The sequence below is a fragment of the Gadus morhua genome, chromosome 6, assembly GCF_902167405.1.
Source record: "Gadus morhua chromosome 6, gadMor3.0, whole genome shotgun sequence".
Lineage (NCBI taxonomy): Eukaryota > Metazoa > Chordata > Actinopteri > Gadiformes > Gadidae > Gadus > Gadus morhua.
The window spans coordinates 9,471,632-9,487,677 of NC_044053.1; the positions used below are offsets into that span (position 1 = coordinate 9,471,632).

Sequence of the window (16,046 nt, forward strand, 5' to 3'; positions counted from 1 at the left end):
GCCCCAGCCAGAACAGCCCCAGCCGGGGCTGCCCGAGCCAGAGCTGCCCACGCCAGAGCCGGTAGCACTAGAGCAGCCCCTGCCAGAGCTGCCCCAGCCAGAACAGCCCCAGCCGGAGATGGCAGAACCAGAGCTGTCCCAGACAGCGATGTGCCAGCCGGAACAACTCCACCCGGAGCCGCCCGAGCAAGAGCAGCCCCAGCCGGGGCAGTGCCATCCAGAACAGCCCCAGCCGGAGCAGCCTCAGCCTCCCCAGACAGAGCAGCACCAGCCAGAGCAGGCAAAGCTGGAGCAGCCCACTCCGTGGCATTGCCATCCGGAGCAAGCAGAGCTGGAGCAGCCCCAGCAAGAGCCGCACATGCCGGAGGAGCCCCAGCCGGAACAGCCCCAGTCAGGGCTGGGAGAGCCAGTGACCACAAACGCCCATATTGACCCCCTCTGGAGCGAATCCCCGCTGCCTGAATCTTGGACTGGCACTCCTCTCAGCTCACACCTGCCTGCCACTCCCTCGGCTCTGCCTGAGATCGCAAGCCTACCGATCTCTACCGGGATCCCCGACCTGATGACGCCCCCACCGGATAGTTATCCTACACATGACCCTTTTGGGGAAGCTGTCACTCAGAGCATGCCAAATACAGATCCCATTAATGCGGACAATGCATATGCAGTGCCCGAAGTCGCAGCCTCAAATAGACACGGGTGTACAGAGACGGGGTCCGTCGCTGGAGACGTTGGCGCCGGAGAAGATCCGCTACATGTTACCATATTCCCCCCAGACACTGCTACACCCTTCCCACACGTTACCATGTCAACGTCTTCGCCACACTTCCACACCCCCCAACAGCCAATGCCAGTCTCGTGTGCCGAGGCAGCCGCAGGCATTCCCATCTGTTTCACTATCCACTATCCACCATGCAAAACAGAAGCAGCAGAAGCAGGGCCACTTAGAGGTGACGTCTAACCGTTAGTGGGAAACAGATGTAAATCGTATGTTTACTATTGGATTCTCCCGTTCACTTTTTATCGCCACTGTTTTGAGTTTTATATTGAAATTTGCAAGGCAATTTTAGCTAGTGTACACATATTATTGGCTGGAACTTGTTTTAGATTTCATGTCATGGAACTGAAACCTTGTGAGAAGAAACACTGATTCGATTTAACAGTTTTACCGTGGTAAAATGTATCAAAAACTGACTTGAATAACGATAAAGGAATGAGTTTGATCCTATGGTTTTTGGTGCTGTTGCTTCCTTCAATCTGTTCTTTTTATTTGAATTGTATATGTGAATGCATGTTTATGGGCAATCAAAAAAATGATTGCAGTTCAATTAGTTGTGCTTCAATATTAAAGAAATCATAGTAAACACTGCCTGGATTTTCTTATTAATCGCATGAGTTTATTTTTGTCATGTTAAACCATAAATCCTCTGAATAATTTGACAAACGATTAAAAAACAAATCTGTTGAAGCATAGAAGTTGATAAGACACTTCCACCACACACTACACACTGACCGTGTGTAGTTGCAAAACATCACGTCAACTAAGTAAACTGAATTTTGCAACAGGAGTATACAGAGAAGTCCCATTCTCCATTCACTGTGTAACGTCTCCATGCTTAAAGTGTAAGAAACATAAAAAAAATAGTTCAGCCTCCAGCACAAAACAAGTGCAAACCAATAAAGGATAGCACAAAGATTTAACTTATCATTTGAAAGAGGACCCTGAAACAGAAACTACAAGTGTGTGTTAGGGGGCCACTCACACTAGGGCCGCAGCCCCGTGCCCGAGCTCATTTGCATACTAAAGTCTAGAACGTTTGGCTAGTGTGACCACGCCCTCCGTATTCCAGCACGGAACAGCCCCTTGGCCACGGCACACTCGGGAGAGGTGTGCCGTGGCCAAAGTACAAATGCTAATGAGATGACACTTGCGGATACGAAACGTGAGCTGGATGACGTAGTCCTTGCGCGACACTTCTTTCTTTATAGGTCCATGCCCTTCTTCCCAGCAACAATCATTTTAAACAATGGCGGCAAGCGGTTCACGAGTGGGTTTACGTTGGTGCGATAGTGAAGTCGAGTGTTTACTTGAAATTTGGGCCGACGACAGCATTCAGTCGCAGCTGGACACCACTCTTGGTGATGACGTATTTATCGTATTCACGACGTGATGACGTATGCATGAAGGAGTAATCATGCCCAGGCCACGGCCTTTGGGAGCAGTGTGACCACGGGCCAGCGGGGGGAGTGGGGAGGGGGGGAATCGTGCTGAATCTTCCTGCAGCACGGAACAGGCAAACAGCCCTAGTGTGAGTGTGCCCTTATTCAGCCATGACTTCTCAGATCGTTCCTCGTTATGGTCAAAAACTTCAAATTTACAGTCAGAGAAATCCCCCATTGAACACTTGATCAGAGTGCAACATTACCAGAGTGTTGAAAGTGTTATTCTAAGACGTAGCACAGAAGCGCAACAGTGAGGAGAGTGGGATTCATAATGGGGGAGAAGTTTAATCTGGAGGAGGAGTTGAAGGTGATTTCAGTTTCATGTGTCGGGGGAAAAGTTCATGTGTCTGGGGAGGGGGTAACGGTCAGGGGGAGGGGTTTAATGGTGGCGGGGGGGGGTGCAGGTTACTGGGCTGGCGCTTCCTCTGCGGCTTCCTCTTCGGCCTCGGCGTCCATCCACTCGTCGCTGTCACTGTCCGGTTCAAACTCAAGGGGTTCACCTCCTTCTACCTCCTCCTGCTGCTCCTGCGGCTCCCCATCGGGGCCCGCCTCCTCCGCCCCCTCCCCCTGCTGTTCTTGAGGGGGTGCTGGAGGCTGGATGAGGCCTCCGTCCTGCGCCGTGTTGTAGGAGCCGCAGCCGGTGCACTTCATCCCCAGCACGTGGAAGGCCACCGTGCAGTGAGCCTGGCAGTCGTTGCAGATGATCTGCAAGCAGACGGGCAGAGGTGATGTCAACGGGAGGCCCAGCAACACGGGAGCTCCTGTACCACGGGGGGACGTGGCAAGATAACATCCGAATACACCTTGGGGGTTTTAATGAGAGCAATCTGGAGCTGAAAACTGTCTGCTCTACTATCACATCACACCATTTATTTGTGTTCATAAAGGTAAGAAGGTCAAATATTTCACTTGCATTGTCCCTTTGCTCAAGGCCTTCAAATTGAATGCATCCCAATCCTGCTTTGGATTCTACCGATGGTGTAAGAACCCAAGCTAAAACCTTGTTGAGCCTTCGTCGACTGCATCACAGCCACTTCGAGCCAAGTCTCAACTGACAAAAAAGATGTGTACTGACCTTGACGGTGGCGTCCTGGTACTCTGTGGGCATTGGGGACAGGGCGATCTCTTTGTCGATGTGCTCCCAGTGGGTGCCCATTTCCCAGGCCGAGTGCATGCAAAGAGGACAGCGGTACGCTCTGGCCAAAAATATGACAGCTTTTATCAGATCATTATTATCCCAGTGGTACACACTGACACAAAATATAACAAATGGAAAAAATGACATGAGAGATCAATAATGTTGTTTATTTGATCAATAATAATAATAATAATGCATATCTATCTAGTGAAATATGAATCCTTCAAAAGACTTACCCGGTTTTGATCATGTCATCGAAGCATGTCCTAAAAAGAAAATATCGTAAGCTTATTTAATAAGGGTTGTTGATCTGAAGATAATCTTTCGTAACCAACTGTTATTTCAGGTATGCCATACAAGAAACACCATATGGGGACGTATTCCCTTATTAAAAGGATTTCTTTCCCATTTCCATCATATTTAAATTGTTTACATTATTTATATCTCTCACTAAATTAAGTCGAACACTTTATCATCTCAATGAAATATTGACAACCAAACAGCGTGTACTTGTGTAGAAGGTGACCGCATGGAAGAACTTGAGCTCCGATTCTTGAAGTGTGGATATCCTTAGAAATTAAGTACAAAGATATTTAATTCAAGGGTTATGGTTCATTCAAACCAAACCAAAAACCAAATCCCCTCTTTGAGATGTGAATATACAGATCATAGGTAGAATATAAACCTACCTCCATGCACACTGGGCAGTTCTGCCGAGAAACATTTTCAACGCACTAAAGTAAACGATAAAAGAACAGTAAAAATTAACATTAAGAGTTGATGAAACAAAATAATGAAGGATTATTGATGATTATTCTTGGCATTATAAAGATGAAGGCTTAAACTGACCTTGTGGTTTCCTCTCATGCTACTGACGAGACAAAGATTACACTTGTCACAATGGAAATACTTCTCTCTGGGTCCTATCCTGCAGGGTTCAAAACAAGACATGGATGAGGCTGCAACAGGCTGCTAGGGTAGGCGCCTTGTAGCGGGGTTCCATTCAGACCATCTAGTCCTATGCTACATGTTATTTCTTTGAATTTATTTGCAATTTCTACACGCTATGTCTTTCAACCCACTTTCCCTCTTCTTAAGTGTCTTTCCCCTGAATGCATTCGAGTGCCTTAATTTGGAAAGGTGATTTATTTCCTGGTATAACAATGAAATATATTTAGACATATTTATTTAAATGCTAAAAACATGACTGCACTTAGTAGTTAATCCAGTATCCCCGTTTGGGGCTTTTCAGAGCGCGCTTACATCCGGTTTGGGGGGAGGGAGGGTGGGCAAGTCTTTTGTGGAAGCAGTGACCCATCCGACGACAACATGCTGACTTGCTGTAAGTATTTCTTAGACCGTTGCTATATTTCGGATACATCATGACCATGACAATGTGCATCTATCGTCTATATCTGACTGATGACTAGTACTTTATTAGTGATATCCAGAGATGCCGAGGGGGCCGTGAAACACCAACCGGACCCACGACCACGAATGTTATTATTTCACAGCGTCTACTCTATCACGCTATTATTAGTCGTTATTATAGTTTATGTGTGTAGAAAAACGGCTAAATCTAATTTAATTATTTTTTGAGGTCTGTCTGATACGGGGTCTCCAAGGAAAAAACCGGATGGGTTTCTTTGGCAACAACTATGGCTGTGAATATTACTACGAGAGCATTGCGCACCCCGCTGTACCATAAATGTCCATTATTCGGTAATGTGTGTCTACAGTTTATGTTGTTAGGTGCAATGATCATGACAAGTGGCATATTTAGGGGGTTAAGGAATAGAGTACAAGATTAATAGTCCTTGAATTTTTCAAAGAAGCGATATGGGAGCTAGTGTGTGTGCGTGTGTGTGTGTGTTGGTGTATGTGTATGAAATTTAATTACAGGTACTCAAATAAGAATAACACAATCACAAAATAATGTATTTGTGGACGGTATATAGTGTAAGTTTGGAGTTGTTTGTGTATTTATTATGGAATCAACTACAACTATGTTCTGCAGATAAATCTGTCTGTCTCTCATCCCAGAGGGCCACAGCCTCCCGGGATAATGGATGTGAAAAAGGAAATGTATGATGAACACTGTGGGGAACCGGAGGAAAAGGTACCGCATGACACGAGATAAAGACTATTCTTAACAAGAACATAATAATCATTAGCCTGCACCCATTTATTTTTAACCGTAAGCTAACTATTTTCTCACAATGACATTTGTTTTGCACAAAGTATCTAATTTCACAGATCTATTGTCTTGTGAATAGTCGGATGTAAGCGAGCTCTGAAAAGCCCCAAACGGGGATACTGGATTAACTACTGCACTTAATTTTGCTTCTTTCAGATATGTATTAATACTGCTGCTTACCTGCATATGCCGCATGGCTGACAGTGATACTGCTTTTTATCTTTGTCGAACAGATGGCATATGTCACAGTAATACTCGCCAAACTCAGCATTACACTGTTGGCAGGTCTGTTGGGCCTAGAAAGAGCATAACACATGATCAACCATCGGTCTGCAGTGCACATTCAGTTTTGATGACGATATAGCCTTTCAACAATGACAGGCAGCCATAGATTTGGTGTTCTTAAAAATAACATGAATCCCGAGGTCGCTAGCCCTACCTGTTGCACTGTCAGGCAGTCAGAGCATTGCACCTCTGTGACTTTAAAGCGATCCATCTGGTGGTTCTCCTCGGCATCGTGGCAGAGTCTGCAGACATACAGTTTGCCACAGCATGGCGCCTAGGAGAAGACGTGAAAGAAAAACAAAGGGGCCTCAACATCACATACATATTGGGGGAGGGAGAATAGAGACCTTGACATTTTTATGTAATGGCTAGTCTTATGAGGATTTCAGGCAATGGCAAATGGTTATTAAAAAGGTTAATTGATGTTGGTCAGTTAGACTTGAAAGATGTTGTGAAAATCAAGAAGCCATCTACTTTCAAAATGTAAATAAACTAACTTTTAGTGAAGTACACTTGAGAGTCACGGTTAGTTAGCCACCTTAAAACGCAAATGGCAGGCTGGCCTCTATCATTAAAATGTGGGCAAATAAGGAGGAATTCAAAGTGCAAACTGTCCATGATGTGCGGCATTGAATTACAGCTAGACCTGCACGTTGGTCTTTAATTCGTGCTTTGCGTATAAGGATGTCTTTTAAGTCCCTACACCTGCCGGGTGGAGGTCTCATCCGAAGTTATACAATCCACAACGTGTCGGCTTCTGTCACTGTTTTGGTAAAGGCTGTTGTCAAACACGGTAGTCTAGTCTGTTGTCGTGGTATCACCTCCTGCAGAAGCCACACTGTACAGAGTACTAAGCGACCATGGTTCAAGTCAAGTTACCAAAACATTGACAGTCTCAAGAGATATTTTATGGATTTAATCATTTGTTTCGCTTCGAAATAACCAGATCCCACGACGGGCAACGAAAGGCCATCCATGCAAACCCTTGGCATATGTTAAAAGACCACTGCTACCCAGGAAAGATGGTAGAAACACGTTTCATACACACGTAACTTATAAGTTTACAAGATTTTCAATGGAAACACCTTGCGACCCAAAGGACTGCGTATTATTATTATACACCGACGTTTTTGGTCACAAATGGGTCTAAATGTAGCCATACATTAAGCCATGTGATAAGTAGCAAGCTGTTTTACGGAAAATGTTATGCACAATTCTGAAATATTCTCACTTTTAACAAGCAGCTGCGGACGTAATGTTCACATCCAGGAGGGGAAGCCATTCTTGTTCTTCTTCTTAGTGTTTGTGTCGGTTGAAACAACATTTCGGTGCGTTATCGCCACCGTCTGGACAGACGGTGAGAATAAACCAAAATAATAAACATAACTAACCATAACTTCAATTCGATGGATCAATGTTGTTATTTTAACAAACTCATGTTGTTGAAAGTTAAAGCACTCATGGTGGTTTAGTAAATATTTTACTACTATTTCGTACTTCACTTCTCAGTTATTTTATTACTGCTCTTCCATCACTATATTTTTTAAATTAGAAAAATAGATGTTAAATTATTTCTTTCAGCTCGTGGTGCACTTCGTCCCCTTCGGATGCTTCTTTCAAATAAAAAAAATGCTATTTGATTTATTAAATTGCTCATCCCTTAATTTTCTTATCCTTATCGCTCTGCCATTTGTTTTTACTATTTCTCTTTATAAGACTTTTGGTTTCTGCTTAACTGAAGTCTGGTCTACTTTGGTTGAATCTTTTTCCCATTTATCAGCGTTTTAATTTCCACTATCGAACCACCAATGCTGGATCCGATGTATTGTTAACTACTATCCCCATCCTCTGGATTCTGGACAGTGATTTTAAAATGTCATGCAACCTATCTTGCCTGATTGACCTGATAAGACTGTATACTCTTCCATACTGCACATGGATCCGAACAAATCAAAGTATGAAGTGATCTAACTTCCTCTAATGCTAGGCTTATTGCAATCATCTTCCCATACTGATAGGATTACTTGTGATTTATTTTTTCATTTTGAAATTAAATACTTGTACAACATGATGACCTTTCCACTTTATTCCTCTTTTGACCCATACGTAAACACATTAAGGGATACATAATATATACAGTTCATGGCATTATCTATTTTCCCCTCCATATCTTTAGCGGCATCAAGTAATTCTATGACTTCTCCACACAATGGTAGAGGCCATGGTGGTTAGCTAGGCAGGATATACAATGGTTGTGCTATATTAGTCCCTGACAACCCTATTTCAAACGCCTCCTTCTCCCACACCCATCCAAAATATTTTATCATTCTCTATCTCCCAACTTGGCTCTAAGTTTCCTATTGTTTAGATGAACATTATACACTTCTATATTAACCAAATGAAAGTTGTTTCCTTGACATTTCTCACGACAATTCCCCTCATCTTACCTGCAGGGCTGTCACTCTGAGTGTTTTATGTGAAGCACAGCTAATCCTGAAGGCCTAGGCTTCAATGTCATCTAGTTTTTCTTAAGTCTGGTGTTTGCAGACTAGCTGCTTGTCCAAATGCCACCTACCCAAATTGTCCAATTGACAAATTGTGTGATCTCATGAGGCAAATATAAATTGCACGTCTATCTACTCCCCACTACCCACTCGGTCCCAGACCAAATCTCATCTCTATTGTTTTCCATCTTTGAGTTAAAACCACATCCCAAAGAATTTAAATCCGGTCATCAGTTCCAACTCTCTTCGGTTTAGTGTCAGCTCCATCTTGGTCCCATCTTCCTTCGGGTAAAGAATAAACGTTGTGTCTTTCTGCTGAACATCTAAATCCACTTCTCACAGACCACATTATGATGTACTCCAATTATTGCATCTTAAATGTAGGCAAATCACTGCCTCACGTTTTTTTTCTTTTAAATGCCATTGAAATTAGTTTTTGAAAAGTAGACACCTTTGAATTTATAACTTCTAAATATTACATTTAAATATACAAATTCGTGGACTTCTAAAATTCAAAACATCTTGAAAGTGATTTGCTTCAGTTTTAATCTGTGTTTGGGTTCTGCCGTTTATAGATAGTATGAGATATGTATGTGCATCAACAAGGATTATAGCCAGATGTCCTCTATGCCTTGTGGCTCCCACTGTTTCCACATGCTGATTATAACCTACATTCTTGATCTACTAAGCTGCTTTCTGGAGAATTAGCTCTGCAAATCTTGCAAACAATTGTTCCTGACAGAACAGTAGAGTTTGGTGGAGGAGGAGTTAAATCCAGAAATTGGGAAAACATAGAAATTGTAGATAGTGTATACAGGAGGACACTGTAACTCGACGAGATTAGAAAAATAAAAAACGGTGTTAACTGTGGCAAATATTTCTTGAAATAAAGAAGTGTATTAAAATAGCTGTCCGAACCATTACAAATTAAGCCGTCTGTTGTACATTTAAAGAAAGAAATAATAAAAAATCTATATATTTAATTTAATGTGGAAATAACCCCTATTAAAAACATGATTTTGGGGGAGTGGCATTATGACTGCCATGAAGAGCGGGTCAATTCGCACTGGGGCCACCCATGCTCAGAGTACCCTCCAAATGCTATATTATTATACATAAAATGAGGATAGATTAAACATAATTAGGAATTCCCATTTCTATCATACATTATACTGAACAGACTGCAGCTCTCTTTAAAAGGTATGTTTCTGTTGAGGCTGGCAGAAGCCCTGGGTGGAGGTGAGTCGTAAGCAGGTAGTGTTGGCTATGGTCTGTGGGCTGTGTCTGGCCCAAGAGAGGATGAGTGAAGGTTAGTCACACACACTCTGTTCCCGCCCCCATCTGATACTGGATTATCTTTAATCAGCATATCAATAATCTGTCCTATCCTAAGAGGATTCCAGCCTCACGCAACATTATGCAATGCATTAACCAATGGTTCACATTCTAAAAATGAATATGGGTATGAATAGGTTTCTGGTCACATTAATATCTTCCAGAATCAAGAATGGGACTGTAACTTTACCCCTAAATGTTAGTGCTCTTGATTACTTGGTGACTCTGTCCATTGATTCCTTTATCACTACCTCCACAATAGGAAACAGGTTTACACATAATGCCTTCATTCTGTTTAATGTGGCTACCCATTGGGTTTCCTTCATGTTGTTCATGTTTGCCAAACCCAAAATACATTTAGAAATATGCTGTAAAATGTCCATATGCTTGATGTCCATTAATGTTGTGTTTCTACTTAAACTAAAAATCCATGGCATTATAAGATATGCAGTGGTATTTCTCCATAATACCACTCCAAGATGACTTCCTTTAAATAATCTACAGGGATTAAAAAATAGATTAATGACTAACAGCACAGTGCCAGAGACTTTATATTACACACATCAAACACATTAGAGGACCATGGACAGTTGTTGACTGCTGTTCTAATAATAACTCAATTTAATACAACTACTATTTGAGCATTCAATTGACGACCAGTTCATATAAAACACAACTTCAAAATGGGACATTATTGAAGTTGTGTCGACGTATACCTTGGGTTGTGCCACACGGCTGTGCGTCACATGCTCGAGGGAACCGGGCAGAGGATAATGGTACTTAGACATCCTGTAAGCAGGCCGATCCTCCCAGTCAGCAACATTAACAGGGCCACGATGCATCCAGCTCCTGCCCTCCATCCACACATAAGGGAGGGAAAGTATTAGCCGATGGTAATGCCGACGGGGTTCCGTGCTGCACTGTCTGCTGTGTAACCCTGGAAAAGGGGAGGACAGCGGGCGGGCATCAGACATGGGTAGCACGGCCAAGATGGTCAACCTTTGGAACAGGAGACAGAGCCTTTTCCCCAACTACAAAGTCTCAGGGGATTACGACAATCGACGGCCGTCGACGGACAGCGTTGGGCCGCTGGTCAAGGGGAGCTGCGTGAAGTCATGGAGGTCCATGCAGGACCTGAGCCGGGACATCTACGACATCTACGCAGAGTACGCAGACTACGAGGAGGACGAGGTGGACAAGGATGAGAACCTGTTCTTTAGCTCCTCGAGACACGCCCCAAAGAAAAACTACATGATCAACATCAACGTGGGCGGCAAGCCGTACCAGATAGCCTACAGGATGGCCGCCAAGTACCCCAAGACCCGGATAGGAAGACTGGCCACCTACACGGACCACAACATGAAGTTGGACCTGTGCGACGACTACACCGTCACCAACGACGAGTACTTCTTTGACCGGGACCCGGACGTCTTCTTCAGCATCTTCAACTTTTACCGGACGGGTGTGCTGTGGATCAAGGATGAGCTGTGCCCCCGCAACTTCCTGGAGGAGATCAACTACTGGGGGGTGCGGATAAAGAACACCCACCGCTGCTGCCGCATATCCTTCGAGGAGCGGCAGGACGACCTGAACGAGCAGCTGAAGATCCAACGGGAGCTGGAGGCCGAGGTGGAGATCGAGGAGAACGAGGAGCTCTTCCAGGACATGTTCCTGGGCCACTTTCGCCGGGTCATCTGGAACCTGATGGAGAAGCCCTTCTCCTCGGTGCTGGCCAAGCTCATGGCCGTGGCCTCCAGCATGTTTGTGCTGATCTCCCTGGTGGCCATGACCCTGAACACCGTAGAGGACATGCAGTACAGGACCCCCACGGGGACGCTCAGCGGGAGGACCTACTGCGAGCACGTGGAGTCCATGTGCATCGCCTTCTTCACCATGGAGTACCTGCTGCGCCTGGTGTCCACGCCGGACCTGGAGTCCTTCTGCAGGAGCATGCTCAACACGGTGGACCTCGTCGCCATCCTGCCGCAGTACCTGCAGCTGGTGCTGGAGTTCTTCGACAACGAGGAGAACTACATGAAGCACGAGGCCGACATGCAGGCGGTGCGGCAGGTGGGCAAGCTGGGCCAAGTGCTGCGCATCATGAGGCTGATGCGCATCTTCCGCATCCTCAAGCTGGCCCGCCACTCCACGGGCCTGCGGGCGTTCGGCTTCACCCTGCGCCAGTGCTACCAGCAGGTGGGCTGCCTCTTCCTCTTCATCGCCATGGGCATCTTCAGCTTCTCCGCCATGGTGTACACCGTGGAACACGACATGCCCCAGACCAACTTCACCAGCATCCCTGCAGCGTGGTGGTGGGCGGCGGTAAGGACACAAGACAAAGATACTCTTCATTCACTTCTCTGTTGTCGTCTCTGTTTGAAAGCAAATGACAGTAGGTTAAGTTACATTCATTAGATAGGTCATTGATGATGGTTAAAGATGCCCCGGAATCCATCGCAGTTCATCAGCTCACATCACATCAAACAAATCTAAGGGAACACAGGGCACTTGGGTGAATTTGTAAAAAATTGGGTAAGCCAGGAGCATCCATGAGGTAAAGAGGGTACAGGGGGGAATAGAGACAGAGAGGAGCTCCAGGTCTCTCGAGGCAGAATAGAGAGGAAGGAAGGGGATGTAGTGGTTGGTCCTGTTGTGTTCAGGATGGCCTAGTGGACAATAAGTTGACTCCTAGCTGAAGGGTTCTTGGTTTAAAACCCAAGGTCGTCAACTTCGTACCTGTCGTCATCCTTCAGCGAGATGCCTAACCCAAAACCTGCCCCTTAATGACCTGTATCTGAAATCAATGTAAAACACTCACTTTGTATGCACGCATCTTCTGAGGGACTCATAGCAACAAGTGACAAAAACAAAACTTAATCACAACACACCTCTCTCTTTCTCAGGTCAGTATCTCCACGGTGGGCTATGGAGATATCTACCCAGAGACCATCCTGGGGCGCCTCTTTGCGTTTATCTGCATCTCCTTTGGGATTATCCTCAACGGCCTGCCCATATCTATCCTTTTCAACAAGTTCTCAGACTACTACGCTAAGCTCAAGACCAACGAGTACACAGCTAACATGAAGAACCGAGGAAAGGTTAGGTTCGCCAAAAGGACAGCGAGAATAGTAAACCTTTGTTGTCGTGGAACAAGGGTTGGAGAGGTTGATACTTGATTTTTGTTGTATCATTTCATATATTTTGTTATGAATTTCGCACAATATGTATATGTTATTTATGTAGCCCAATGTCCTCCTTTACTTTGCAATGTTATGGGCTTGATTTTTCAGCTGAATAAAGAAAAGTCAATCTGACCAAAAAACGAGGTATATTTTACAAATATTGTGCTTTCTAGTTCTAATACAAATATCTGCTGTTTTGTTAGCTGAATTAGAGAAACTTTCTATTTGTGGCCTCTCTTGTATCACATCCATAATTTACAACGGAACATTAAAAGGGGATATGTTGGGGCTTGGCCTCATAAAGCTGTGTATACAATAAATTGCTGTGTTATTACTTATACTTTTGTTTGTCTCTTAACTACACGGGTGTTTTTGTAATTGAATAGAACTACATCTGTCTTAATTGACACATAATACACAGGATTTCATACAAAAAAACGGTGAATTCACAACAAACTAACTTTGCGCAGTAACAAGTATTTTGTGATAAGTTTATGTAGGCCTATAAAGACGTATATTCGTGCATGGTAATTCATTCCTTATTATAAATCATTTTTAATGCATGTTGGGTTAGAGTTTTGATACGATAAAAAAAAGATTAGGCCTATATGAATAAATACAGACAATTTATCCTCTTGTAACTGGAAATCTACTGCCCTCTCCTGGAAGTCTACAGGTCATGCAGAATCGAAATTACGGAAGATCATATTTAAAAAAAATACGTAAAATATATATTTCCTTCCAAACTGAGAATTTCGTTCGGTAGATAAAATTAATTTTGATATAATATTTATATAACCATTAGATATTTACGTCACTGTCTCCCACAATCCCTAGCGCCGGTGAAGTGACCTCTGTAGTGCACAAACCGGTATTTGCAAACTGAAGCTATGGCTCCTCCCGTCGCTGTATCTCCACTGATCAAGGTTTGACTTTTATTAGTTATCAACCTTAATCGGTTGTATGACACTCTAACTTGCTGTCTAATTGCACCGAGATCGTCTTTGATGAGCGAAAGCTATATACCCAGCTAATGCTAATGTTATTATGCTATTAATGTGAACCAGTAAGCTAACAGTGGACGAGCATGAAACATGCATCACAAAAACAAAGATACAACAAATACACTATTGAACTGTGTTATAACAAGAGATTTAAATGCGTGCGTTGAATAAAGATATTTCAAACAACTTCAAACATAAATCAATCGTGAACAAGAATGTGGTAAATTAACATGTACTATGTGTCCGTAGACCGCCAGGTATTCAGCATTAATTGCTGGGATCATCTATGGAAAAAGGAGATATGGTGAGTCACTCCAGATGCAAGTGACAAATGTCCAAAACAATTGCATTTAAAACGTATAAGAATCTAACCATCTGATTGGATGAATGGATTTGTTTTCTCAAACGTCCAATGCAAGTAGTTATTTTTGTTTAGAATCAAATAAAAGTTTCTTTCTGGCAATGCATGATACAGTTCAATTATCCTGTTATGTAATTTGGTACAGTACTTGAGGTCAGTACTGAAAAGGAAAACAAGGGTTTTGCTTATTGTACATCTTGTCCTTTCTCCTTCTCAGATGAACTGAAGCCCATTGCTGCAGAGGAGAAGAGGGTTGAGGAGGAGGAGAAAAAAGTCAGGGAGGAGAAGGAGCGCATCGCCAAGGCGATTGCCGAAGGTAGTCTCTTGCTTTCTCTCTACACCAGTGACATTGGATTTACGATAGTTCGAGTGTATGAGCTGATGTATAGTTCAAATCGATATTAGTGTGTTGTCCTGCATGTTTTGCAGTGTACTAGACATGGCATAATACGTGTGTGTGTGTGTGTGTGTGTGTGTGTGTGTGTGTGTGTGTGTGTGTGTGTGTGTGTGTGTGTGTGTGTGTGTGTGTGTGTCTAATGCCAATCTAACGATTCCACTAACCTTAAATTATTTAGAGAAATCTTTCATTTTAGAAACGTGGTCATTTAGCTCTTCTATTTTTGGTTGATGTAGCTTCTCAGATTTCGCTGGTCTGACATTTTTGTTTCATAAACAAGTCACTTTGAAACTTGAAAAGTGGCTATTAAATGTAATGAATGTCTCTTCTTTTGCTTTCAGCCTCTGAAGAAACCATCCTGAAGTAAAAGCTCTGGACCTGAATGTAGTCTATGTGTACAGATCCTAACAACCTTGTGCAATCCCCCTTTCCCTCGCTCGTGCTCGCTTGCTTTGGAACACCAGGTCACACCGTCTCCACTCCCCAGTTTGTAGACTCTCACTGTACCTCTTCTGACTTCGTGGCTACCCTCCTAAATACCATACTTGTATAAAATGCGCTGTTACATTACAAATGCATTTGTTAACTTGGGTTATTCGTATATATTTAAATATTGATATTAAAGTTTGGTTATGAACACAAAACCAGAATATTACCCTCTTGTATGAATGGAACTTTTTCTTTACCCAGTATTTTATGTTAAACTATGCCAAGCAAGCAAAAGCATTGACATATTACATTTATTTTTGATAAGAGAATGTTATATTACATATATTTGCAAACTGTCAATGATACTAAATGTGTCATTCCTGTGTTATTTGGGAATGGTTCCTCCAATAAGAAACATGAGGCTTATTATATTACTTATATATTCAGCAAACTTTCAGCACAAGTCAACACTTTCAGCACAAGTCACAGGGGTAAAATTAAGACCCTCCCGGTTTGAAGGCGGGAGACCTTCGGAATTAAAAACTCAATAACCACTGTCCAACTTTAACCGGCGCTCCCACATTATGAGACCACCATCGATTAAGCTACGAGCATGTTAAAATGTTACATGGTGCGACTTTTAATTTATCACGTCAATTATTTGGGCAGCCAGGAAGACACCTGCTTTCTTTAAGAAAGCTTTCTTAAGTGTAATACTTGATATGACCTTGTACTTAAGTCTGTTCTCCATAACATGGCCGGTTAAGATGTCTGTGAGAGAGAAAGGCAACCCAAATATAGGCTAGGTCTATATTTAGTCAGCTTTCCTCACTTTGCTCACACAAAATTTAGTATTACGTGTCATAGAACTGCATATGGTGACTGTGGTCGGATTAACAAAAAGTTTGTTTGAATATAATGTATCCACAACACACTTTTAATAGATTTAAGTCTAAATGTCATCTACACTTAAATCCCCTTTACAAATTAA

At 43.1% G+C, this 16,046-nt stretch overlaps 2 protein-coding genes and 1 long non-coding RNA gene across 3 annotated transcripts; 2 read left to right on the plus strand and 1 right to left on the minus strand.

The window, feature by feature from the left end:
- Positions 1–1,371: 1,371 nt before the first annotated feature.
- On the minus strand, positions 1,372–7,170 carry rchy1 (ring finger and CHY zinc finger domain containing 1). The gene is made up of 9 exons (XM_030358139.1): positions 7,075–7,170; positions 5,998–6,117; positions 5,739–5,854; positions 4,211–4,289; positions 4,051–4,095; positions 3,872–3,930; positions 3,598–3,627; positions 3,299–3,419; positions 1,372–2,928 (listed from the first exon to the last, which is right to left on the minus strand). Exons 1-9 carry the CDS (start codon positions 7,165–7,167, stop codon positions 2,629–2,631), a joined length of 963 nt encoding a protein of 320 aa, XP_030213999.1. The 5' UTR covers positions 7,168–7,170; the 3' UTR covers positions 1,372–2,628.
- A 3,290-nt stretch (positions 7,171–10,460) lies between these two features.
- On the plus strand, positions 10,461–13,202 carry kcnv2b (potassium channel, subfamily V, member 2b). Its single transcript, XM_030357930.1, has 2 exons — positions 10,461–12,004; positions 12,586–13,202. Exons 1-2 carry the CDS (start codon positions 10,655–10,657, stop codon positions 12,856–12,858), a joined length of 1,623 nt encoding a protein of 540 aa, XP_030213790.1. The 5' UTR covers positions 10,461–10,654; the 3' UTR covers positions 12,859–13,202.
- Positions 13,203–13,515: 313 nt separating this feature from the next.
- Positions 13,516–14,176, plus strand: LOC115545106 (uncharacterized). The gene is made up of 2 exons (XR_003977058.1): positions 13,516–13,790; positions 14,118–14,176. It is a non-coding gene; the product is annotated as an uncharacterized LOC115545106 (long non-coding RNA).
- Positions 14,177–16,046: the final 1,870 nt, after the last annotated feature.